Here is a 25970-nt window from a genome sequence, read left to right as displayed (position 1 = left end):
GAATAGAATAGTGCTTTAAAGTGTCTCTGTATTATATAGTTAATATCTTTTGGCCTGGAAAGCTGCTAAAGAGCAGATTTAAACCAAGCTGAAAGCAAAGACTGAATCTGCCTATAATTGCTGCAGAAATGGGAAATACGTTGCTCTGATACAATGGATCTTAGAATAGAAATGTGCAGGTATGATAGAATTGACATTTTCCACAAAATACTTGGATATTGAAATCATTTTGATCCATTCCTATCCGATGTATTGACAGATAAACTCCCCATTTTGTGCTCTAGGAAAAACAAAACCAGACATTCTAGACTAATCATTCTATCAGTTACCAAAATATTTTTTACATACAGTTTAATTAAGATAATAAATTTGAATAATCTTTCTCAATACGTAGCCATAGAAACACAGAAAATTACCTTCCTCTTGGTCAGTGTAACAGTAAAACTACAAAGCTTTTTTGAGTTAACTGTTAAAAATGCATGTCATAAAGTTGTAATTATCTACACAAATAAACACTGAAGTTATTTAAAGCAACATGATTTCATTTGACAAAGAGGGTTTTTTTAATAAGGACATTCCAATGAACAGATCTTAAATATTAGCAAAAAGAATTAACAAAAATTGCTTCTTATATATTTAGAACCGATTCCAGCTTCCAGCAAAGACTTATTCATGTCTTTTCCTAAGTTCAATGACAACCATTTTAAAACTGATTTTTCTGTGTTTTATGCTTCAGTCTGCTAAAGGCCCATTAAATGGAAAGATTTTTCAGTGACCTACTTGCAGTTTGGTACGTTCTCCAAAATATCAGGCCTTGATGTTGATAGCACTGAAATGAGAACAGATTTTCTTCCTTTTCTCAGAAAGTATCTCATGAGATGGAAGAGAGTCAAGAGAGAAAATTACAGGAGGCAATCAGCAGTACCCAACACAGGTTACATTCTCTAGTTCCAAAGAACAAGTTATTGTCCTCCGTCCTGGTCTAAATTACACAAGAGACTGACGTTACCTTTAGCTGTTCCAAACTTTGGAGGTTCTGAAGCAGCTTAATTCTGTCTAACAGGACATTTACATTTTCAGTGGAAAATCTACATCCTAGTGTTGTGAATGGATGTCAGAGGTGTTTAAACGTATTCAGATTACATTACTTAGGCACCTGAATGCATCTTCAAACATGTTCAAAGTTGTGGTTTTTTTGGAGAGATACAAAGAATCAGAAGGTTTATCAGCTGCTCTACGTTTAGATGTTTTAAGTTTAAAAATTGATAATGCAAAGCATGTTGTTGTACTTGCTGTTTTTTACTTACCGTGTCTTTCTATGCATGTCTTAGCCTTCTCCTGAGACATCCTTCCTTGCAACAACAGAGAAGTTCCTTCAAGAGGAAGAGAAACATACCAAAGAGTTTGAAGAACGTTTAAATTCACACCTTGAAGAACTGCAAAGACTTTCTGAAAACACTCTTAAAAAATACACCAGGCTACAGCAAAGTAAGCATACTTAAGCCAGTCACACAACTAAGCAAATAAAACCACATTTAATCAGTGAAGAGCTTCTTAAAACTAAAATCTGCAACTGGGATCATAATGTCTTTAGGCAGGTTGCAAGAAGTATGCATTCTTAACATCAAGGCTTCGATAAGATCATCTTTATCCTTCAGATTTAGACATATCGTAAGCTGACTATATTACAAAACACTGTACCCTAGACATATTGCAAAATATGCGCTTCTCTTTTGCATAGTTAAATCAAGAGCCTGCTGCAGCACTGTATGTTAAGTAAGATATTTTCAATTCTGTGGTGTACGAGGGCTAGTAAGTGGAATTATTTCCTTGCAAATATAATCAGCCAAGAGAACTTCTCCAAATTGCACAGAACAAGAATTATAAAGGTTTTTAGCTATGTCATAGCTCCTAGCATTAAGAGCTTATCTATGCTCTGGTTATTCTTGGCTACAGAAGTAGCCCTTGGGACTCTTGAAATGAGAAGTTTGAGCTTTTGATTTCTTACACTGTAAAGCCATGCAGTGCTGCAGGAGGAGCACAAGCAGACAAAGCACAAAGCTACTTTGAAGCCACCTCTGTTACCTCTTTTTCCAGACCTATAGATTTTACCTGGACAGAGTCTGATCTCGGGTGCTTTCCACAATTTACATTAATACTTAAGATTTTTTAAATCCCATCTTCAAAAGCACCTTCAAAAGATTCTGATACTGTATTGGCTTGTTGTTTAACTACACTGGAATAGGGAAGAGCCTTCTACTTCAGATGACTTGTGATGAGTCTTAAGTAATGGCCTAAATTCCTTAAATTTTTTCTGCAATGTAGGAAAACACTATAGAACTGAGTAGAGCTAATCCAACTCCATGTGCTGAAAAACTGCATAATGTTGAGATTCCTTTTATTTGCAATTCAAACTGGATTCTATTGCTGTGTAAGCGAAACAAATTACAGACAGTGTTGATGAACCACCAATTTCAGTGAAAGAGATACTGAAGAGCTGCTTTCCAGCATGTACTGCTGCCAGCTTCCTGGAAAAATCAGGATAAAAATAATACCAGACTGTCAAACAGCTCCAGCGTGAGTAAAACAAGGGTTATTGATATTCAAGACCACAGCAAAAATGTAAATGGACTTTGCAAGAGATATTTCCATGATGACAAAATACACCACATCACACACAAAATACCGAGATTTTAAATGCCAGTTTGCAATAAAGTGAGTAATGAAAATGAGGGAATCAAAGATTCTTTACAGGAAAACTCAGAAAAAAAATGCTAGACTCAGCTGGAGGAATGAAGAGTGAATAAAAAGATGATGAAAGGGCATTCGAACAGACTAAATATATATCTGCCCTCAATTTAAGCAGAGATGCATCTGGATTTCTTAAAAGAACTAATGAGAAAAATTTAGGAACCTCTGTAAATGAAGCTAAATTTTAATATGGGAAAGATTTGCAGAAGCAAAAAGTCTTTCAGAAGGGCGGAAGAAGAAAAAGGGCTGTTAGCCGGTTGGCCACATTGTTTTGCTGCTGCAAGGTTTAAACATGCACAATGTCAGCATGCTCCAGATCTTCAGAGGAATATGCCTGAGTCCAGTTAACTATCCAAGGATCCTGCTCATGATGTAACTTTGATTATGTAGAATGAATGAAAGAAAGAAATTATCAAAAAATGAGTAAGCTTTTCTTTCTAAAGCCTTTTAAGATCTGGCCAAGCTCTTAAATTTGGCTAATGAAACATCAGAGCCAACTTCAGCTTGACTTTTTGTACTACCATACAATTAACATCCACATGAAAAGCACTGGAAACAGAAAAGCACTCTTGCCTGAACAGCCTGCTTGTTTTCACCAGTGCTTCCTGCACAGAGCATATTGCACTGAAAACGTGCTGAGTCAGTACGGATTAAAGTCCTGGCTCTTAACACCTCCTTCACTGAAGGATCACCTTTCTCTTCCGTGGCCAAAATCAGCAGAAGCTGCTAATCTCGCAGCGCGCATTTGAACAAGGGCCCAATGCTGCTGCAATCAACTCAGAGCCATAACGCAGGGTCTGAGCGGTGCCATCTGCGTATGGCTGCAGAGAGACCTTTGTATCATTAACTGATGAGTACTATTTCTGAAAGAGAGAAGGTGTTACTGGTATTCATACAGTCTTAGGAGTAAAATTCAATGCAGATGCATATTTTAAAATTCTAAATCGATGAAATACTTTGATTGTATTAAAATGGAGAAACTTGCTTGGGCTGGTGAGAGGTTCGTTAAGGAAAATCCATATCCCTGATGCTATCGTGACTGAAACAGTTTGTACAATATATGGCATTTCACATTACTTGGAAGAAAATTTAAAGAATGATGGACAGCAGAAATAATGAAGTCTGAGAATTATATCCCTGCAAACAGGGATGGGAGATGCACACATATTGCAAAAAGAATAACCAGGTGGATCCAAGGCTATAAATGTCTGAAAGTACCAATACAAATGAAAAAGAAATGAATTATTAATTGTAAGTTCTTTTGAGAGACCAAGGTGAAACGCTCTGGAGTGAAGGATTAGTCAAAACATACAGAAAACTGCTCTTCTACTTTATGAAGTGCTGGCAATGGAAAATCCTTACAAGCTGCTGGACTTCTTTTATGATTTTTCAAAGCTCCGCCGAAAAACATTTTTGGCTCTCAGTTGAAAGCCTTGTTTTAAATAAAAGAACAATAGTTCAGAATGCCACCAGCCCTTTTTGCTGAAGGAAGAGCAGAGGTCACACGCGCACAGTTGCCAACATGCTTCATCAAGGTGCAATTCTGAAATAGTTGGTGTTGGATGAGCTGCCAAGCCATTGCTGTCCAATTCACTTCCCAAAATGTTCTCTATTGAAACAGTGGACTAGAAACATTTAGAAGTAGCTCACGTGAGAAGTGGTTATTTGACACGTTTTCTTCTTACTGCATTTCTTACTCTTTTATGTGTGGGAGATTTAGGAATGGAAGAATGAAATAGCGGCACTGGGGCTGTGGGTACTATGGGATGTGTACTCATGGGATGTGTACTCATGGGAACACTGCAGCCCAGGATGCAAACAGCAGCAAAGCACCACCACATCAACACGAAAATGGACAAAACATGAGAAACCACAAGCACAGTTGTCTTGCTTTTCTAATGGGAAGACTTAAATGACAGCTTTAGCTTCTCCAGTCCAGCCTATAGAGTGCCTACTTCTCCATTCTCATCATAGCATGACTGCTTGTCATTCCTGGTTTACCAGTGGTGTAACAGCAGAGAATCAAGCACTCAGTCATTCACAACCAGACTAAACAAAACCAGGGGCAAGAAGAAAGTAGTTATAATCATTGGCTGCCTAGCACGGTGAGCCGTGGCTGATATTACTTCCATGGTCTGTCATGGCAGTTGTCAGTTTTATTGCTGCAGTCCACCCAGCTACGTGCCACCAGGGAGCCAGTCCTGCTGCTGTCTGCCTCTGGATCTAGCAAAGGTCAGAGAGCAAGCTGAGTGCTGTGTGAAGGACCTCAACTCTGCCTTATATAAAGAACAAGGGATTTACATTCCCACACAGCTTTACAACAATCAATTATATCGTTAACACCGTTTCTTTTTCACTTAAGTCTATGCAAAATAGCTACTCACTACATTTCCCATTGGCTGTCTTCTTCAAGCAAAATTCCTTCTTCTCAGACAGAGCAGTCTGCTCGGAAACAGCTAGGTTAAAGATGGCTCATAGCAGAGCTCCTGTGAATTGTTCAGTGCGGGAGTGCAGTGTTCTTTTTTCCTTGCCTGCGGGGTTCAGATCTCAGAGTTATTTATTCATCGTGTCTGAGAGACTTTCTAATCATACAGGCACCCTCAAATCTATAAATAGGCTGCAACTTAATGTACCACACTGAAATTCCATCAGTTGATTGAGCAACAACCCTGGACACTGACAGACTGCACTCGACTCACACCCCAAACCAACAATCCCGTTGCTCTGCTCCTGTGCTCTACTCTTAGCCACAGTGCCAGGGGCCTTCAAGCAGATTTATCAAGAACGTGTTTGCCCATTTGTCCGGTGAGAACCAGACTCTGTGCAAAGAAAGTCCAAGACCTTCCTGCCACTATATTGCCCGCAACAGATGCAGAACTTAAAGGTTTGGCTTGAATCCACCTACGATCCCAGACAGAACAACAAATCCAACATGTCCTGGGTTCTCAGTTTCCCCCCCAAGTACCATAACAAGAATTTTGTAGCTGAAACTTTTCCATCATATAGAAATAAAAGCGGCCCACAGAAGACAGGATCAGCTAAAGACCTGAACCTAGGGGTATGATGAGGACACTCAGGAGACAGCGGGGTTTCCCTCTGCTGGTGCAGGTGTGTTGGACTGAGACCACATGCCCAGTATTCTCCCAGTAAGAAGTGTTTCTGTGATGCAAGTCCGAACTCAGAATGGAAGTGCAGGCTCCAACTGATCCAAGGTGCATTCAAACCCTGTGCACATACTGTCAGGATACCCAAGGAAAACATTCTGAAAGAACAACTTCCTGAAGGCCGGATGTGATGAGGAGGGGCTCGGTGTCTTCTCCCAGGCAACAAACAGGACCCGAGGAAATGGCTGTAAGTTGTACCAGAAGAGATTTAGATTAGACATAAGAAAGAACTTTTTCTCTCAGAGACTGGTCGGGCACTGGAATGGCTGCCCAGGGAGGTGGTGGAGTCACTGTCCCTGGCAGTGCTCAAGGGGCATCTGCATGAGGAGCTACAAGATCTGCTTTAGTGGCTTGTGGTAGGAATGGTGATGGGAGGACGGTTGGACTGGATGATCTTGTAGGTCCTTTCCAACCTTGTGATTCTATGATTCAATGATTCTATGAACCAGTCCACTGTATTCCGCATATGTATTTAAAAGTGCTATTTCCTGAACAATGGGATTTGAATAAACATTCTCTCGAAGTTTGATGGAAACAGAAGACTGATAAGATTGATCTCTTTTTCTTCCCTCAGAGCATGGGCCTCTGGCACTTGGTTTGGGGAACTCGGGGCCATTTATAACACTGGTGGCCGTCTGCCTACTGTGAGGATACTTGACACAAGTCTTTTTCGCTTAGCACTTTGAAGACATAAATCTCCATTCAAACCCTGACCTCAAAGTGGTTGACTCAGACTTGATTTATGCTTTCAAAAATTGGTCTTCATAGATTGCTTCTATAACTTGATTTATCAGAAGGCAATGGCAAGTTTATAATGACTTCACCTGATAATGAGCTCTCTTGGAAACCATATCATAAGACACTGCTGAAGAAGTGTCTCAGTGTGTTTCTGGTAAAATGCTAGTAATAAATCATTCAGTTTTGCCCATAAGCTCCTGTATGCTGGGAAACAGTTTGAAATCCTCTTTCTAAAACACTTTTGAAGGCAACTGACACTTGGAGTAATACATACAGTTAAAAAACAAAGGCATGGTTACACCTTCAGCAGACTTCAGAAGAGCTGACATTTGGGCAACCGCCATTAATTTCTTTCCTGATTACTTCCCAGTGATTCTTGACAGTTTCAGTCTACAGAGGCTTCAGACTACTTTCCCAAATCTGCATTCTCCCGTACCAGCAAAAGGAAACCTGGTAGAAAATGTCAGACTCCATTCATTGTTTACTAGAGAAAAACATTTTTTTAAGAGTCAAACTGTGAAATCAATTCTAACTTCTGCATAATGAACAGTTCGGAACGTGTAACACTGTTTTCCTCTCAATTAGTCCTCAGTAAAATTGCACATTTCAGCGAACTGAAATACAAAGTCTCTTATTAGCAGTAAGCTATAGGCTCATGCTAATAAACATTTGGCTCCAAAAAGATGATTACTGTGACCTGAAAAATTTGCAGATGACAAGAGACAAAGGAAGGGCATAAGAAAAAGCAGAAATGAAAGATCTAATTAGAGAAGTAATCTTAAATATTATCTAACCCTGCTGACCTTTGATGTATTTGGTTGTTATCAGCCAGTTAATTGCTCTTATCTGTCACAAACTGAACTCTTCCAGAAAATGAAGGGAGAAAAAAGCCACCTAATAACAATTTCAGTAAGTGCTCTGCTGATCTATGAAATCGTTGCTGGTGCTGCTAAAAACCCCTACAGATGGAACTGTCTGAACTAAACCAACTCTGAGCTCAGGACTTTGGTAAATCCTACAGAGTGAGTATCACAAAACAAGGAGGAGAGGAAGACCTCGGGTAGGAAACAATGGAAGAGAAAGATGAGGAAGCGCACTCTGTAGAAGAGGTCAGAGGAAAGTGAGCTATTCAAGGTGCCCAAGAAATCAAGCACCCTGCAGAACATGCACGTTTGCAGCACACACCCTTTTGTTCGCTTCCTCAGGAACAGATGTTGTTCCAGCTGAACACTTCCTTTCAACAACAGGCAAACTCTCACATCTCCGCTGCAGCAAAATAAAAGCAGGACAAAACGCACTTGGTGTGTGGGAGAATAGAAGCAACTGGGAGACAACGCAGACCAAGCAATTCTTACAAAGTTCTTATACAAACATCATTTTGGAGCTCTCCAATTGAAGGAAGCAGCTCACAGAACAGAAGCACAGACAGTTTGAGTGCCAACACGTGGCTTGGTGAGCAGAGGGATTCCCCTGCAGATTTTCAGCTGGTCCCTCAGTGGTAACAGCTCTTCTGACTATATGACGACAAGCATTTTGTCCACATCCTTTGCTGTGCATATATATCCCAGCTGAGCTACAAACTGGAGGGAAACAAAACAAACCTTAACAGTCTTTCCAAACTCTTTCCTTTAAGCAAATTTTGTACTTTGAAAGCATGCTGGTCTGCAGGGCATGCTTAACCCTGGGTACTGTAAGTAGCAGCAACCATCCCAGCATAACTGGGTGGATATATCCCTTTGAACTGGGATATTCTGTAGCTACTCACAGTCTCTTCCCACCTGGGCAACGTTTGCCTTAAGACAAACCCTAACACAGGGAATTTGCTAAGTTTGGTGGTTGTTTTTTTTTTTTTGCAAAACAAGTTTGGTCATCCATAGCATTCACTACAAGAAGAAAACACTGAGTTAATGCAAGAAGCAAGAGCCCAGCCTTCTGCAGGCGTACATACATACAGTCACAATGGCCACATTGGGACTGCTGGAAGATGGCACCCAACATAAAGATTGGAGTGTTCTTCAACTTGCTGCCTGTACTTCCTGCTACGCTTCCCTACATGGCAGCATCACATTATTTCTTGCTTGGTCTGGATTTTAGCTGCAGTCGAGTATTCTCAAATTTCCTCCCCCAGGTTTTTTGAAGTTTTAGGCCTATTCAGTGCCTTAAAATACTCGGATGAGAAAGTGCTTTAGAACAACACGGAACTGCTGAATCGCTTAAGCCGGAATGCAACCAGTTAAAGCAATGCCGACAGCTCCCTTGAAGTGAAGCAGGTGGGGGATCCCAGAGCAGTGCATCTCACTTCACTAATGAGATCAGACACCTACGACACAGCGCCGTTTTTCCTTCCTACGTGAAAATTAAATAAAACAATTAAAAAAAAAACCCAAACCACCAAGGGCTGTATCCAAAACCACTTTTTACTGCCACATCATGGATTGAAATACTTAACGCTCATACTGTGCTTATGCAGTTTGTAGTCAGCTGCTTCACCAAAAACAGCAGAAATGGTTGAATCTGCTTTCCCAACTTCGGTGGCTCCTGAGTATTCACTTGGCACGCGCGCATCTCGCTGCAAGGAGAAGTTCTTTTTGAGTGAACTATATAGTGTTTAATGAAAAAATCATTACACAATGTAGTCTTTCACAAGAAGTCACATTTCTTTTTCTTTTTTTTTTGCAAAATAAGATTCCAAGTAAGACTTCTCTCTTTTATTCAAAAAAATAAATATATCCTTTCTGAATCAAAGTGTTTCATATGACATTAAGTACAAAGAAAAAATGTACTTCTTTGGAAGTTCTGGAATAGACACACAAGAGCTCATGGGAGCAACGTTATCCGTAACAGTGATAAAAGCTGAAAGCTGATTTTTTTTTTTACAAATTTATAGCGGAACAGAATTTCCTTTTACAATATAGAACTTCAAACAGATTTAAGAAAAACACTATTGTAAAAGTCTGAAAGGCACATGAACTGGACCATAAAACGTACTGGCACATTCACTAATACGTTTTATGTTACATTCCTAAAGAGAAACTGTGGAATCCTAACCAAGAGAAAGACTGAAGGTACCAGCGAGTTCCTTTGTGAAGCATTAAGAGTGGCAGAGAGTTTCTTTTGGCTCTTGATAAAAAGTATGAATACCCCAAAGTTAGAAGGTCTGAAAAGCTGCATCATTCAGTTGTATTTGGACGAGTTGCTACATAAACAAACACAACAATCAGCAGTACTACAACGGCCAGCGTGGGAAGCACGACCGTGGTGATCTGTTGGCGGGCCTCTTGCATTGCCTGTTTCCTCTCCTTTTTATCTTTGGAGGTCTCTTTTTTGGGCTTTCCTCTTAGCTGCCTCATCCTCCAATTAGGGTCTTTTGTTCAGCAGAGTGGGGGAGCAGAGGGAGCTGAGCTGCAGAGAACAGGCTGAGGTCACTTGAAACACGGGGCTGAAAAATTCCGTCTCCTTCCAATGGTTGGTTGCACAAGAAACTGCAAGAGAAGAGAGAGAAAGTATTTTAAACAAAATCTACATATATTACAGCTATTAAAACTACTTGCAGCTTCACTGGGTAGAACTTCCACCAAACTGGCACCAACATTTATCTATGCACCTGAATCACAGCACGTTCATTTACCTCATCAGTAACGCATTCCCCACAATAAACTGCAACAGCTCACAGTGTGTTATTTGTCCAAGAGCACTGAATTTATCCCGTATCAAGCCAGGAACAAAGTCCAGCACCATACATTTTATCCTCCAAGTCAAACAAGATAACACAGCTAAAGACTTAATGACCACAATGTTGAGGAGCCTTGCATCAACACAGGGCACAGCTGCCCACCTGGTAGTCGGCTTTCAGCTATGGGCCTGCAGGTACCCACAGATCTGCAGCACCAGGAAGCGCAGACACACACAGATCCTGTCATCAGGAAAAAGCATTCAGCATTTATCACCCACACCTGGTATTAATGGGAATCAGCAGCACTCCAACAGGAAGAAACATAGAGAAAGCGCTGCTTAACTTCTGGTTCTGCTGCCATAGAACAAAGTCTAAACCATAGCATGACTCAGTGCTGTCTCTTGTTACAGCTGTCATTTTTATATGAAAGAAAATATCTCAAGTGATAATCAGCCTGCTGACAAATCACTGGCTTAGACAAGCAGTCATTAACAAGCTAGCTGCTCTGAAGCATCAGCTACACTAGTTATAAGAGCAGAAAGTATCAATCAAGCAATGTTAACAAAAACAGCGCTCAATGCGAAAGCCCCTCTGAGCTAAGGATACTGACTGGATGCCAGCACTCCCACACCCAAGTGTGCAGAGAAGTTTTTTCCCCTCTCGCTGCATACAACTGTGCACACCACTGACTGCTGGGAAGAAGGAAGAAGCTTCCTGAGTGGTTGTGATCCTCCACCACATCCCCTGCTGCTGTGACTGCCCACAGCTCCATGCGTGCCATGTGAACGCACATTAAAGCTGCTGGGGTTATCTCTGTAGCTGAGCTCAAAGTTAACTACGAACTGATGGATCTCCATCACACTAACATACCAAGGATATAACATATAAAGAAATTAGCCTGTTGCTGCAGCTGCCTTTCTTCCTGATGCATCATCGTGATGAGTTGCATCAAGAGAAGCGTGACAAGCAGGTCCAGGGAGGTGACTGCCCCTCTGATCTGCTTTTGTGAGACCAACCTGGAGCACTGCGTCCAGTTCTGGAACCCTCAGCACAAGGTTATGGACTTGTTGAAACGGGTCCAAAGGAGAGCCATGAAGATGATGAGAGAGCTGGAGCAAGAATCCCCACCTACCAGATGAGTGCAACTACAGAAACATTTGCATCCTTTCTTATACCCCTTCTGTTTCCATTTTCCTCCTGCTCTGATAACAAACTTTGTTACCAGACTCTAAACCACTAAGCAGAATAAAGCTTTACATTTGTTCCTGGGACAACTAGATCTGCAGAGCGTAAGTATTTTCTTGTTGTTTTCTGTCTCTACTGTTAGCACACATCAGTGGGTTTTATATCTGGATTACTCACGTGACCTAAGAAGTGATGGACAGTAAAATCCTTCAGGCCTCACTGTGTACCATAGTAACAAACAGGAGTTGCCATGAAACCAGCCTTTCAAACAAGAAATGTATGCCTTGCTCTACACAGCATCACTTGCTACCCAGACATTACAAACATTAAGTCTCTTTTGACTGAATATTTCATTCTGAAGCAAAATCGTACCAAGTTAATGACATACACTGGCTAACATCTGACGGCTTAGAACATAAAGCCTTCCCGCAAACGTCAACACCAATTGAGTTGCAAGATGATGCTCTCCAGTTTGGGAACCTGGCATCAATCCCAAACACGCTTCCAGTATGTTGGGTTACTTGGCTTTGGTACAGGGTTGCACATGGACTTGTACAGAAACAGGCCCGGTTTTGTAGGTAGATGAGCCTTAGGGTTCATCTTAATTGAATCATAAAATGGAAGCAGGGAATCTTTACAAGCTGCATCCGTTTGCTCACTGGAAAGGCCAAATTCAGACAAGGAGAGGAAGGAAATAATATAGTGCTAGCTGTAATTAACAAACTAGTTACTGCTGCCTCTTTAAAATATCTCGGGTCAAGTCACTATCAGAAGGGCAATTAGAAGGGTACTGCAAGAAGGCTTAAGGGTACTGTAATCTTGTACAAGCACATTTCCAAGCTGAGAGATCAACTAATTCTACAGAAGAGTTGAAAACTCACTTTTTCTCCTCAAAAAGAAGCTGAAAGAAAGTATTCTTGCCATTCCCGGTCATCCCTGAGCAGGAGCGGGCTTGCTGCCACACCTTGTATGCATCCCTAAAGCTGTTTCCCACTGCCAGCAGCTGCTCAGCGCAGCCCAAGCACCTGCCAAAGCTGGCAATGAACATCAGACTCGTTCAGCTACTGCTTTTACTGGTCAGTGATTCCCTCATCTGGGAGATTTGTCTGAACACCAACAGAAGGGATTAACGCAGCGCAGCAGAAATGGAATATCCACAGCCCACAGCAGCCCGGACAGCAGTCTGTAACTTCATCTTCCTATTATAGAATTGCATGGCGTGATGCAGCTTTTAAAGTCCACTGCAGTAAACTTATCCCCCAAAAGCAGGAACCTGCTGGCTCGATTGCCATGTCAAGAAAGGGAGCACAGGCTGGATACAGTTGTTTGGAGCATCCATTTCACAGAGAATGCCCATCCAACCCTGCAGTGCTCCAGCTCAGCACTAAGAAACTGAAGTTCTGAGCAGAACAAAAGCTTAAAAGTTCAAGCTGCCGAAGACAAAGCTAAAAATGTCATTATTCGACATAATAGCAACTCACAAAGTTAGCACCCCGCTCCAAGTCTAGCTAGTGCAATTACACTCCGCCCTGCCCATCATCCAAATTGCTTTTTATATAATAGAAATGCTCTTCGTTATCTGGATTAAGTTATTCTGAACTACTTTGCAGAGCTGACCTCAAAACCTAAGAGCACAAACGATCAGATTTACCAACGTTACTCCTATCAGCGCTGATGCATTTGGCATCAGCATCTTCAAGCAGCCAAATGTGGGCAAGCAGAGGTAGCAGTGAAACAAGGGAACTTACAGCCTTCAAAATGCACCGACAACCCTCCAACCAGACTTCACAGCAACCCATTATCTCCTTTTGTTGTAAAATTAAGGCTCACCACAGTGATCTGCCCTTCACAGCTCCTCACGTTGCCCGGGGCTACTCCTGGGAGCCAGGGAAGGCACAGCTGATCTCCCTCCACCACAGTGATGCTGCTGGGCATCAGATCTCCTACAAGTAACACGTGCACAGAAGATTTCATTTAGCTGCACTCAGTGTAATCACACGTCTAGACGTCTGAGGAACTTATTATCATCCACGTTACAGCATGAACTTATTAGCCACCTTAAGCTGAATAATTTCTCACCAAAACCCAAATGACAAGCATTTGCAAATCACTTGGGATTAACCTGACCCTTGGATCCTATGGCTGACACCATCATGCTTCTGGAACTGCAAAGTATCTTGAAATTCAAGCAAACAACCCAACAAGAATTAATTTTTATCATTTTAATTCTCCCCTGGGCAATGCGTGTTACTGAGACATTCAAAACAAACAAACAACGGAACAGCAGATGAGAGCGTGCAGCATTCGTATTGCTTGTCAGCAGTAGGGAAAAAGGACACAAGATCAATATGCAGACAACACTCTACAGATTACTGGAGCGTTGAAAAGCCTCTAAAACCTGTAGTTCAAAGAGTCATAGAATCATTTAGGTTGGAAACAACCTTCGTGATCACCAAGTCCAACCATCACCTAACACAAGTTCACCATTAAAGCACGTCACCTGGTGCCACATCCGTATGCTTTACCTGCCACCTGGGATGGGGACTCCACTTTCCTGAGCAGCACTTTCCAACCCCTAACCACCTTTTTCATCAAGAAATCCTTCCTCATATCCAACCTAAGCCTCTCCCTTGGCACAGTTTGAGGCAGCTTACTCAAACCCTATGGCTTGTCACATCAGAAAGCAGACCAACATTAGGACACATCAGCATGGCAAGTCAGTTGAGGTAGAGCTCAAGCCACCAAACCTACCAGCTTGTTCCTTATTTGAGTTACGAGGCTCGTTACTTGAGGGCCCAGCAGCAGTTAGAGCCACCGTGAGCAGACTGGAGCAAGAGCTGAGTGCCAGAGATGGAGAGAGGCCACCAGCACCAGGAGGCAGCAGCTCCTGGCAGAGCTGAAGGAAGTGTGACATGGTCCCCGCCAGCAAGCTGGCTGAAATAACAGCGCTCAGTTCTACCTTAATTAATGCCTAGCTGCTGCCTAGACCCTGCTTTATTTCCTGCCTTTGAAACCACACCAGTGATTTTTTTATTATTATTTTAATGATTGAGCCATGTGTAACACTGTGATACAAGCTCTGGGTAAAATTTAATAAAAGCCTTGTTTGGGACTTCCTATGGAGCACAAATTTACTCCGTAGCTGATTTTACCTCAAGGTGAAATACCACATTTTGGGTAGGAATTCACTTTCCTGCAGCTCTAAGGTCTGGCCGTCACTAAAGCAGCATCAGCAAGGTCACCAATTTCTGATGGGATTTGGCCAGCTTGCAGCTAAATGGGAATTCTCCAAAGCCAGACGTCTTCCAGAAGGAGCTCGGGGCAGATTTACAAAGGGAATACTGTGCTCAGAGCTGTAGATGGGGTCTCCAAAGACCTCAGATCCACATGGAAGCTTTCCTGCCATCCAGGCAAAGGTCCAGTTCTGCCATTGGCTTCTCTCATGCTTTACTTTTTGCAGGTTTATCTTCCCTGCAGAACACCATCAGTCCCTCAAATGGCCACCACCTGGGTGCAGGGCTTGGGCAAGCACAGGACCAGCACTAAGCTCCCACAGGGTCTGCTATCCAACGCACCTGGCACTTCACGCCCTGAGGGTCTGGCTGCAAGGAGAGCGCTTCAAAAAAGGCCTGATTGTAACAGCTTCTATCCAACAGCAGCAGTTCCTGTCCAGCACCATTTCAAACTGCTTCCAAGGACGATTATTGCACCACTTTTTAAAAGCTAAATGTAAAGAGATAGTTTAAAAAAAAATCTTCATTATGTGACAGGCTCCAAAGGAGCAAAATGTTCCGTGCAATCATTTGTGTGGGTGACAAAGATGGATAGAGCAGAGATTTGCCAACATGACTGAAAGAGCTGAACCCTAAAGAGCAAGTCTGCCCAGAAGATTACCGTAACACTTCAATCCCAACCACATCCTCCCTCCCTCCTTCCCCCACAGCCACTTCCAGCAGCGCAAAAGCAGCCTCAGGGTAGAGGGAATATTCCAGCTGCAGGACGGTTCCTTCAGGCACTGAAGCTCCGTGGGACCGTTAACACAAAGAAGCAAGGGTTACCTCCTTAAAAAAAAATAAACTTAATTTGTGCGAGGTGTTCCCTTAACGCAACAACAGCAACTGAAGCCAGAGAGGAGTCTTTGGGCAGAGCTCACCGTGACACGAGTAACTTCTGCTGCTGCGCTATTGGATGCGTTGGGTCACCCAGCCCAGTGCTTTTCAACAGACGTTACAGAGCAGAGTGGAAGCGCAGCTGAAGATAATGCTGGGAATGTTACATTTGAAGCCTTCGTGTTATGGTGACACTGCCGTCATTTCAGACAGCACCAAGAGTGGAGAGAAGCATTAAGAGAGAAATTGTTGCTCTGTGAAAAATGGATTTTCACATCACAGCATGAAGCCATTCTTAACACCGTAAGAATTTACCTCAGTCTATTTCACCGTAGCAAAGAATGATGATTAACAAAACCAGGCAACTCCGTTTTCAAGGGTAAAGGCTTTTAATTACACACATAATGACACAGAACTATTAAGTTGCAGTCTGAAGTCACTTAATGTTATTCTTTATTGAAGGTATTTGGCTTTTTTTTTCCCCCCCATATTACAGACCGAATCTGAATTGACCCATCATTACTGCAGCATCGCATTTACCGTAAATGCAGCTTTGAGAGTCTCCAAACTACTCACAGCATTTGGAAAATGAAAGCCATCACTGAACACTGCCAGAAAGTCAGAGACTGCAAGGCTGTCAAAGCAAAAAGCCACTTCAGTCCGGTTCACACTATTCTGAAGACTCGGATACAACAAGTAATCTGTACTAGAAGCAAAAAGCCATGGATTTCTGCATCTGCAAAGGTAAAGTTAAACAGAGACAAGGTGATGGTATTTCAGCACATCTGGTGTTGCAGAGCAGTACAATCTGCCCTGCACGCAGCACAGAAGCATGAAGAGAATGGAGTAAAAAAGCAGGCAAGTCCTCCTGCACTGTGAACAGGTGGGCAACAAGTAATATTTCCCTTGTAGATAAAGAATCAGTCTCAAGACAACTTTTGCAACAGGCAACCTGATGAAGAAACAGGACTGAAAACAAACAGGTCATTTCAGACTCTGCGTGAATTCAGATCCCAGGGGAGCTCTAAAGAAGACCTCGCCATGCTCTGTCTATACAGCCACAGAGGATCTTGCACATACATGCAGTAAAGCACAACAGCCAGCATACGGCTCCATATTGTGTGTTTGCTCAGCTGTTTTCCTAAAAATGAATGTTCTCAGCTGTTCCTGACAGTAATCCTTTGGACACAAAACACGCATCTTCCCATGGTGCTAACAGAAATTCAGACAGCTTCTAAACAGCCACAGCAAATAAATAAAGCACTGACCAGTGTCAAACCCCCTACAACTCAACAATTCACTCCCGGCACTTGGCCTCTGACAGAGCGTGCAGCACAAGGAGCAGAGCGTGAACGTTCCATCTCTCTTTTCCAATGGTGCTGTACTGGGGTCGCGAGCCCACCGAGACCTGGGCTGTCAATGATAACTCAATGTCACAAACAGAACCGCCGCCACAGGGCCACGGCTCTCCTGCCCTGGGGCTGCTGATGACCTAGATGGGAAATACTCATTTCTAAAGTGCCGGCACGTGTTCAGCTTGTTACTCTTCCAATTCAAACTACCGTGAGACAGCATCACTACGAACATGTTTGAAACAGAGCCCTAAGACACTGCAGGCAAAGCGCCCATGAGTCCGAAGGCTGATGTTACAGTTTGGTAACGCAAACATGGGAGTTAAGCAACTGTCACTGCTTTTCATTTTAATTCTACTGTCATTAAAACTTTGGCACTGAAAATTCAGTCCAAGCTGAAATTTGGCAGGCAAAAAAAAATCCACAGCCACAGCAAGAACAGGTTGTTAAGTTAATATAAAAAGCCACAGGTTAGGGGAGCACGGAGTGGCAGTGGGGCTGTGTGTGTGTAGGGGAGCAATGGATTCGGACTGACAGGTGAGGAAAACCGGACAACAGCTCCCAAGATACTGGGACAATATCCTGAACCTGCACCTGCACTTCCTGACCAGAAGGCCCAAGCATGCTGGGCTCCAACTTACTCATGCAGCAGTCTCTTTTGGAGGCACAAAGAGAGCTCTTCCCCTTCCAGTTCAAGTTACAGAACTATCAGCAATAGCAGAGGTTTGTAAACAGATGTTTGTGGGGCTCCTGAGACCCTCCCAAAGCAGTCCTGCAGGAGAGAGCAGGCAGCACTACACTGACAGTGGACTCACGGCATTATAAAGTCTTCTGGAGGTATCTGCAGATTTAAAGCAAGGTGGATGTAACAGCAGAGCCTGCTGAACAAGGGGTTGTGATCCCAAACTCACTCCCTTCTCCACTTGTTTGAAGTTCTGTTTTTTCAAGCTTTTCTTGGCACAGATGGTTCTTGGTAGCAGGCTGAGGAAAGCCTGCAGGCACTGCGCCTGCCTTTCCCTGCTTGTCCATGTGCCAGGGGAGGACTGCGTGACAGTGGAGATAACTAAACCACAAGGGAGTCCACCCAAACACAACTGCTGAAGTGGGGGTCTGTGTTAAGGGAGCCACTTTCAAAGCGCATCCATCTCCCCAGGAAAGGGGACTCCCTCAGCTACTTGTTCTCCAAGCAGGGCGTGTGTTTGCAACCTCATGCAGAGGTGGAACGGCCAATTTCGTTTCCACTTCTGTGGCCTTCTGCACGCCCTTGTGTTTGATCTGGGTAATCAAGTCATCAGCGAATGGAATAAAAGCCACCTTACATTAGAACAGCACCACTGGGAGGGCCGGGACTTTCCCTGGCAGCCAGAAATTGACACTTTGCCCAAATTCCTTTCAAATTGCAGAAATGTTCTCAAACATCAGCGTGACAACAGTGCAATCAGGACACCTTTTTTTTGGGGGGGAAGGGAAGATAAGAAGTGAGGCTTGCAACAGAGGATGGGTGTGGAGTTTTCTCTTCCTATCACTGGTCTCATTAAAATCTCATTCTGTTTACTTCCCATCTGAAACCTGAAGTCTTATTAGACTTCACTAAACAACCCCACAGCATTACAAAGCAGCAGGCTCCCCTACCATGATTGATAGCCCCTGTTTGCAGTTGTTTAAGGAGAAGGCGAGTAATTACATACAGCTGGATTAGGCTGATCAAATCCCTTTTAGCATCTGTCAATTTACACATAACAGGACAGTGTGACATTAATGCAAACTAATTCAAATTAGAAAAAGAAAGTTTAATTTAGGCCTAAAAATAAAAATATAAATAAAAAGAAGAAAAATAAATACAAGGGCAGAAAGAAGTTTTGCACAGTCCAACCAAAGGGAGTTTCCCAGCAAAGCCATCCCCTAAGCACCAGCTGCCTTCTGCCTCTGCAGCACTGCTTCTGGCACTGCCTATGCACGTAATCCTATTTGCAGTCCTACTTGCAGGAGTTTCCATCAGCCTAAAACTCAGAAGCAAAAGCAAACAGCGTGGAGCAGCGTGCGTAATGGAAACAAGCAGAGGCAGTCAAAGGATATCTCTCAAGTTCCTCTACAGCGTTCAGCTCTGTGCTCCATGCTGTAACCCAGCCAGCAGTAAATGCGAGCCACCTTCTCTAACGCTCAGCAACACCAGAACTTTATATACCCTCTGTAACACTGTATAAACACAGGGATGCAACAGAATCGCTAACCACAGCTAAAATATATCAATATATCATATATCACGGCATACAAACCACTTCAGAGGGGGTAAGACCATATGTGCGGTCCCAAAGAGATCTTGGGTGGAAGCCAGGAATCTTGTTATCATCAGCAGAACTTTTCCCCCTTCACACAGCAATGACTTCACCTGTTCTGCCCGTGTAATACATCACCTCCATTTCTAACGCAGGCCCTTCGCTGTCTGTACACCAGCCGTGCCTTTCCCAAAGGAGGAGATGAGGAGGGTGCAGAAGCAACACCGTGGCCCAGCAGAACTCATCTCTACCACCAGCCCCGCCAGTGCTGCAGCACGGTAAGATCCAGCATCTCACAGAGGCCCAGTTCACTGATCCCAGTTTCCCCACACTGCAGTTTCCTGGTTCGCTCCCTGCCAAATTCAATCAATTTGAGCATCTCATTAAAGACAAAAAGACAAACACCCAAACCACTGATTTTCCTTCATTTTTAATGCCGTTTCTGCTTGTTGAGCCTGCTGCTCCAATCTGGTCTACAAGACCATTTGTCAGCTGCCCTGCTCAGCCACCAAAACGCTGAAGGACACACAGGATCCTCACTCTTTTTGGATCCTTATCCAAAAAGACAGCAAGAATTCTAAACAAACCCATTCCCCAACCATGGAGGTTTCCTGCAGAATCAGTTTCTGTCAACATGGGGAAGAACCAAAAGGAGACAAGGAGAAACTTTTTAAACACAGTCAATCCCAGAAAGGATTAGAGTGCAACCTGTTGGGAAACATATTAAAACGCAACACTTGATTAAAACTGGGCGAAAAAAAAACAAGCCCTCCACTGTTCAATCACCTCCGTGCTCAGCTCTCCATCAGCCTCCCCATGTGAGGGACAAATGGCTGTGAGACCACCTTTCCGAGCAGCTCTATCAGTTATTCCAGTTTACATTCTGGTTTCTTTGGCAGCACGGCTATTTTAAGTCACCCTCCTAAGCCAGCGCCGCTGGTAATTCTTCTTTTCTGTTCCTCTGCAATTCTTCAAAGCATCATAAAGGCAAATTTAATAAGCACCTCAATTTGTATTGCTTTCTATTTATAATGCTGCAAGCACCTGCTGCTGCTGCTGAGATCTAAGTAGGTATCTTTCTTACTTTGTATAGATTAATTCACATTAATCTCAATAGCTCCATCTTTTAGAGCAATTGCAAGAAACACTCCTCCAAGCTGTTGGGTTTATGGGCTGTTTTGTTGTGGGCTTTCTTTTTGGTGGTGGTGGTTTGCTTTTTAAACATTTCTATCGAGATCCAACTGACTTGAGAACACAGTTCATTTCCTTTCATTGCTCACATCTGCCACATTCGGAAGGGCATCGTATGGAGCACTCAAGTCCAGTAGACCCTTTCTTCACCACAACAGCAGCAGGCACACAACAGTGACAGCACTGGGATGTACCCTGAGCCTGTAGCAGTGTAAATCACAGCGTGAGGACACACGGATGGTGTGGGAGCTGTGCATTTGCAGGGGTGTCCACAGGCCGGGAGATGACACGTTTGGAACACATATGATTTGAGCTTCTCTCTAATGGGGGGTATTTTAGCTTTTGATCCTACCAAGGTGCCTGTGGAGACCAATGGGCAGCTAAGGCTTTAAGCACAGAAACCCCCTTTCATTGCCTAGAAACTCCCTTTCAGAGGGGCTGAGAAACCACTGACCCATTCTCCACAGCTTACGGTGTTAGTGGCTGCAGCCAGAGCCCTGGGCTGTGGGCATCCTCTCATCTACAGCATCAATGCTGATCCTTCTTGCTGTTATTTCATTCAGCAAAAGCACCGAGAGGAAGTTTAACACCACTGGGCGGGAGGGGAAACAACCACGTAAAACATGGAAGTGAGTAGGATTAATGAGGCCTGGACAGAAAGAGCAAGAAAGCCCCCATAGTGCAGGAGAATAGCAGAGAAAGGAAAGGAAAGAAACACACATGGAAGGAAAAGCTGTATAGGAGTGAAAGAAAGGCTACAAGGAGTGGGTGGGAGAGCCAGTTTGTTAGAGAAGTCAGACATCGGGTGCCATCCTCATCGCAGCTCCGTGGTGCTGCACACTCAGCAGCTGGCACGTGAGGTTTGTAATTCTCACCCATCTCCTGCCTATGTGTTTAGGTGCGATATTGCACGCTTCTCTGCAGCCTGCCAAGGGATCTCTCAGAAGACTTCACAGGGTGTTCCGAGCTGAATTTCATCTTACGAGCGACTCGTAACGCTTCGAACTCTGCTCCATAGGGATGCTGTGCTATTTGCCTCCCTGCAGCCTTTAATATGGGCCAGGCCTTAGAGCTGAACAATTTTAAGCGCTCCTATTAAAAAACATGCATCTTTCTCCTTGGAAGAATGTTTTGATGATGTTTTTAACCATCCTGGTTTTATAAAGGTTGCATAGTAGAGATACTCCCCAGTTCCAAGCTGATAGCTAACCATGATTTTTAGCCTTCCAAGCAAATAGGACAACTTAAAACGGCAAACACTGCTCTATCTACCCATCCATAAATTAAGAGTGACAATAACAGATTAGTACCCATTCACTCACAGTGTTTGTTTGGCCTTGGGAGAACTGGCCTTACTCCAACAGCTGACAAGCACTAGTTAATGTACACGTAAATGTGTTACTTCTCTCAGTGTAGGCAATTTCACAGAGCAAAACACCGAGTTACAGCTGACCTCAGTTTTCTTGCCGATGCCTGTTTGGGATGTGGGGCCACCGAAAGCCTTTGGGAGCTTTTTCACACCGAGTCACCAGGGAAAAGCCACCATTTCTTTGCAGAGTGAGACAGTTTCTCTTGGAAACATGAAAGCTGTAACTTCCCCATGAGGTAGGCCGATAGAGACTGGCTCACGTAAGGTTCCCGTACTGACTTGATAGTATTGACACATTCCAAAATGTTTCTTGCTAACTGCTCCCAGCAGGCTGCTCTTCAGCGCCAGAGCTGCGGTACAAGAGCCGTAGCACCAGATTCAGACCCCAATGTTAGATACGAGGGCATTTAGCAATAGCACTTCTCCACTGCTGAGAGTGAAGAAGGGACTTCCTGCCCTTTGATTTCCAGTGCAAGTGTAATGGAAAAGAGAATGTGGTTTTCCTCAAACTAATCTGGACTGGAGGACAAAGAGAGACTAAAAAAAGTGATGGACACAGATATAAACAAACCACATACACTGAGAGAGAACCAGGCAGTAGCTGAGCAGAGCTTCTGGCTACCCACCAACCCAGCACCTGCATACACTAAATAAAGCCAAGGGCGAAAACCCCTTCAACATGGGCTGTCCAAAACCCAACGCTGAAAGATTCAAAAGCTCACGTGGTGCCTTTGGAGGCAAACAACATGGACAACACACATCACCTCCTGCACAATTCAGAACTTCTTTTCCTACAAAGGGCCAGAGAGGTCAGTAGATGTCTAGACATACTCCTCCCATGACCCGGATCCATCAGCCACTGCTTATCCCTCCGTGCAACAGAGACGTGAGATTTTCTGCAGCAATTAACCAAGCCTTGAAGCAGCGGCAGTGCCCGCCTCTGAGAAGGGAAAAGGAACAGCATTGCCCTTTCCTACTGTCCCCATAGACGTACCATCTCACCTCCCTTGAGGGCATGCTAATGATTCAAACAACTGGAGAGGGCAGCAACAGGTCAAAACTGTCCAAAAACATCTGAACAGAAGTAACACAGGATTCATATATCTCAGAATAGCCACCTTAGAATGGAATACAAAATCATTTTGCATTGGCAAAGACTGCAATAATGTGGTGGAGCTCAAGAGCAAAAAACGTACAGCACTTAAAAACAGTGAGGGTAGCTGCAGTCCAAATTCCTCTCCTTCAAGTAAAAGGGAAGACAGAAGGTGGTCAAACACTGATGGGAAGCAACAACTACCAACAGAAAACACTTTGAAAAGATACAGAACTACTTAGGTGTGAGAAGAACCAAAGAGGAAGCAAAAGAAGTCCACTTCCAGTGTGGCCGTCTGCCTCAGCTGCTACTGCAGTGCTTGGCAGGCTTCAGGCCACTCCACGGACACGAGTATCTCTGTACAGAGCAGGCTGCAGATGTGTATTTCATGAGAGACGTGCAGCTGCTGTTAGAATTACTCTTCCTGATACTCCCTTTTTCAAGAGAAAATCAATGCAGACTTCACAGGCTATCGCATTAACCAAAGCTACTTTTGAAATAGAATTTTGGGCAGTGAATACAAGAACTATGGATTTGTTTTAAGCCACAGAAAATCACGGAGATAAATACTGGTACAGCAAACACACTGTACTGTCTGACAGCACTCCTGGACCAAGCACTGCACCTTTAGAGCTGCTTTCACACAACGCACACGCTCTCCCTCTTGTCGTGCATTACCGCCTGCGTGACACTTTGGGACCTCACAAGGAGTTCTGCTGAATGGGAGGCCGACAGAACAGAACAAGACGGTGTCAGGTTCAACACTGAAGAGGATTTTAACATTTATTACAGGGTATCACTTTGACTCTCGATGTTATACGTGGCTGAGATGAACGTACTCCTGGCAGAGCTGCATGAAAAGGCACCTCTCCAGAAGGGGCGACAGCACCATTACCAGACAAGCCACCAGTCAGACGCTGGGCAGAGGTTTTAGCTCATCTGGAGAGCAGACAGCTAATAGGATTTCTTAATGGGCTTCTCTCAGTTTCACTGGGGCTGATGCATACTGCATGCAGGATTCCAAGGGATTTTCTCCCCAGTTAGTGCCCAGCATTGCATACAGTGTGCCATGATCATCTTGCCTCGCGCTTACATAATGTACCAGACGGAAAGCATCAAGTCACATGAACAGTCACAAAGAGGTTAATCATTAAATGCAAGCTATTCCAGGGCAGCAACAGAGCTGACCTCTTGAATAAATTGAGCTCGGATAAGGTAGCATCGATTTTCCTAAAGAGGTTTCATTACTTAACTCGAGATTGTGATTTCTTTTGACAGTCTAAAGTTAAGAGTAAATCCAAATGCTTTTCCTCCCCAAACAGCAACCAACTCATTTGGAATGCAGAGAATATGACAGACCTCCCTCCCCTTCCCTGCTCTCTCCTCTCCGAGAGAAATTGAACTTCACAGACCTTCAGACCTCATGGAAAAAAAAAACAACAAAAAAAGCCCTTTTAAGAACCCTCATCTTTATTCCACAAGCCTGCCTCCCAGCACTGAAAGCCCAATGCAGATTGCCTCCCATCTACTTTTATCTCTGCATTGTTCTTAACGCTTCCTTAGAAAAGAGTTTCTTCAGCACACAGGTGAATCATTTCCATTTGGCGCAAGGAGCCCCAGCCAGCTAAAAGAAACCAAGAAGGCATTTGGATACGCCACACAACCTCGTAATCCTTCTCACTTATTTTCTGCTTTATGTCGCTGCGCTTCCTATTTTCATGTCTAAGAAGAAACCTCAGAACCCAGGAGCTGCCCATCACAAGCTTCTCCATTAAACTGAAGGGCTGCTTCTCTACTTCGTTCAAGTAGGATACGAAGCATCCATAAAAGCAAAGTGATTTGTTTCCGCTTTCCCTCAGGTACCTGAAATGTTGACTGAGCCTCAACCAGCGCATCCATGACCAGCAGGGCATCCAGCAGGCTCAGGGCTGGGCTCACTTTCTGAACTCACCGTTCTGATTCACAGCCCTGGGAATGTGAGACTTACCAGGTAAGGTGTAAGAAAAACACAAACACTTGCAAATCTTTTGGAGAAAAGGGATGTCGTTTCTAACTCTCCTACCTTGAAAGCTTTGCCTCTTTCACAGTTAAATCTCCCCCGAAGCAGCCATCGCTGACTGCATTCGCTTGGAATTTTTATGTAAACAAGTGCTGGGATATGAAATGCGGTCAAAAGGAGGATATCAAATCACAGGATACATACATTCCACAGCCTGTATGCATCTCCGCAGAGAGCAAGAACACAAAAATAACCGAACGTGAAAAAGAAAGGAAAGCAGGCAAGAACGTGGAACCTTTTTCCTTAAGGTCCCTCGTGCCTTAAGAACGTATTAGATGATGTTCGAGCACCTGAATTGCTGAGAATTACTTCAGAGATGGCTCCTGTTGCAGCTTTTTCTGCTGGAATATTTCACTCTGGCTGTCAGCCAAATCTTCACTGCGCTGATGCCAAATAAATGATACCCAATTTCAACGACAGATGCTGTTGTGTTGACACATAATTGATACATTTATATTCAGGGCTCCCTGGAATTCTATAACAGCAACACTTTATACGCAGGAAATATTACCCGCAGCAGAACTCCAAGGGACTGGCACGTAGCTTTTATGAGAGCGGACAGTGATAGGACAAGGGGGAATGGTCTTAAAGTGAGACAGGGGAGGTTTGGGTTAGATATGAGGAGGAAGTTTATCACACAGAGGGTGGTGACGCACTGGAACAGGTTGCCCAAGGAGGCTGTGGATGCCCCATCCCTGGAGGCATTCAAGGCCAGGCTGGATGTGGCTCTGGGCAGCCTGGTCTGCTGGTTGGTGACCCTGCACATAGCAGGGGGTTGAATCTGGGTGATAACTGTGGTCCTCTTCAACACAGGCCATTCTATGATTCTATGATAGCTGATGCTGCTCACTGCCGTACCACGAAGACATCAGTAACTATTCAGCACTGGCACAGACCAGCAAGTTTCTAGGGCAATTGAAATAAGGAGAGATGGCCCAGCAGTGAAAGTTAAGAGGCCCCACCAAAAACCAGCTTGTTCATAGAAACAGGAAGCCCGAGAGTTTCCAACA

At 43.8% G+C, this 25970-nt stretch overlaps 1 protein-coding gene across 1 annotated transcript in view; it reads left to right on the top strand.

The window, feature by feature from the left end:
* The window catches only part of DEUP1 (deuterosome assembly protein 1), a 63443-nt gene extending 41400 nt beyond the window's left edge, over nt 1-22043 (top strand). The window contains exons 14-15 of the mRNA XM_072326818.1: nt 1332-1488; nt 21856-22043. Of these exons, the coding sequence (XP_072182919.1) occupies nt 1332-1488; nt 21856-22043 (345 nt within the window). The remainder of the gene's footprint in view (nt 1-1331; nt 1489-21855) is intronic.
* Nucleotides 22044-25970: the final 3927 nt, after the last annotated feature.

This window comes from Excalfactoria chinensis, chromosome 1, assembly GCF_039878825.1.
Source record: "Excalfactoria chinensis isolate bCotChi1 chromosome 1, bCotChi1.hap2, whole genome shotgun sequence".
In the NCBI taxonomy this organism is placed as follows: Eukaryota; Metazoa; Chordata; class Aves; order Galliformes; family Phasianidae; genus Excalfactoria; species Excalfactoria chinensis.
The sequence above is the reverse complement of the archived record's forward strand: the minus strand, read 5'-3'. Positions and strand labels throughout refer to the sequence as shown.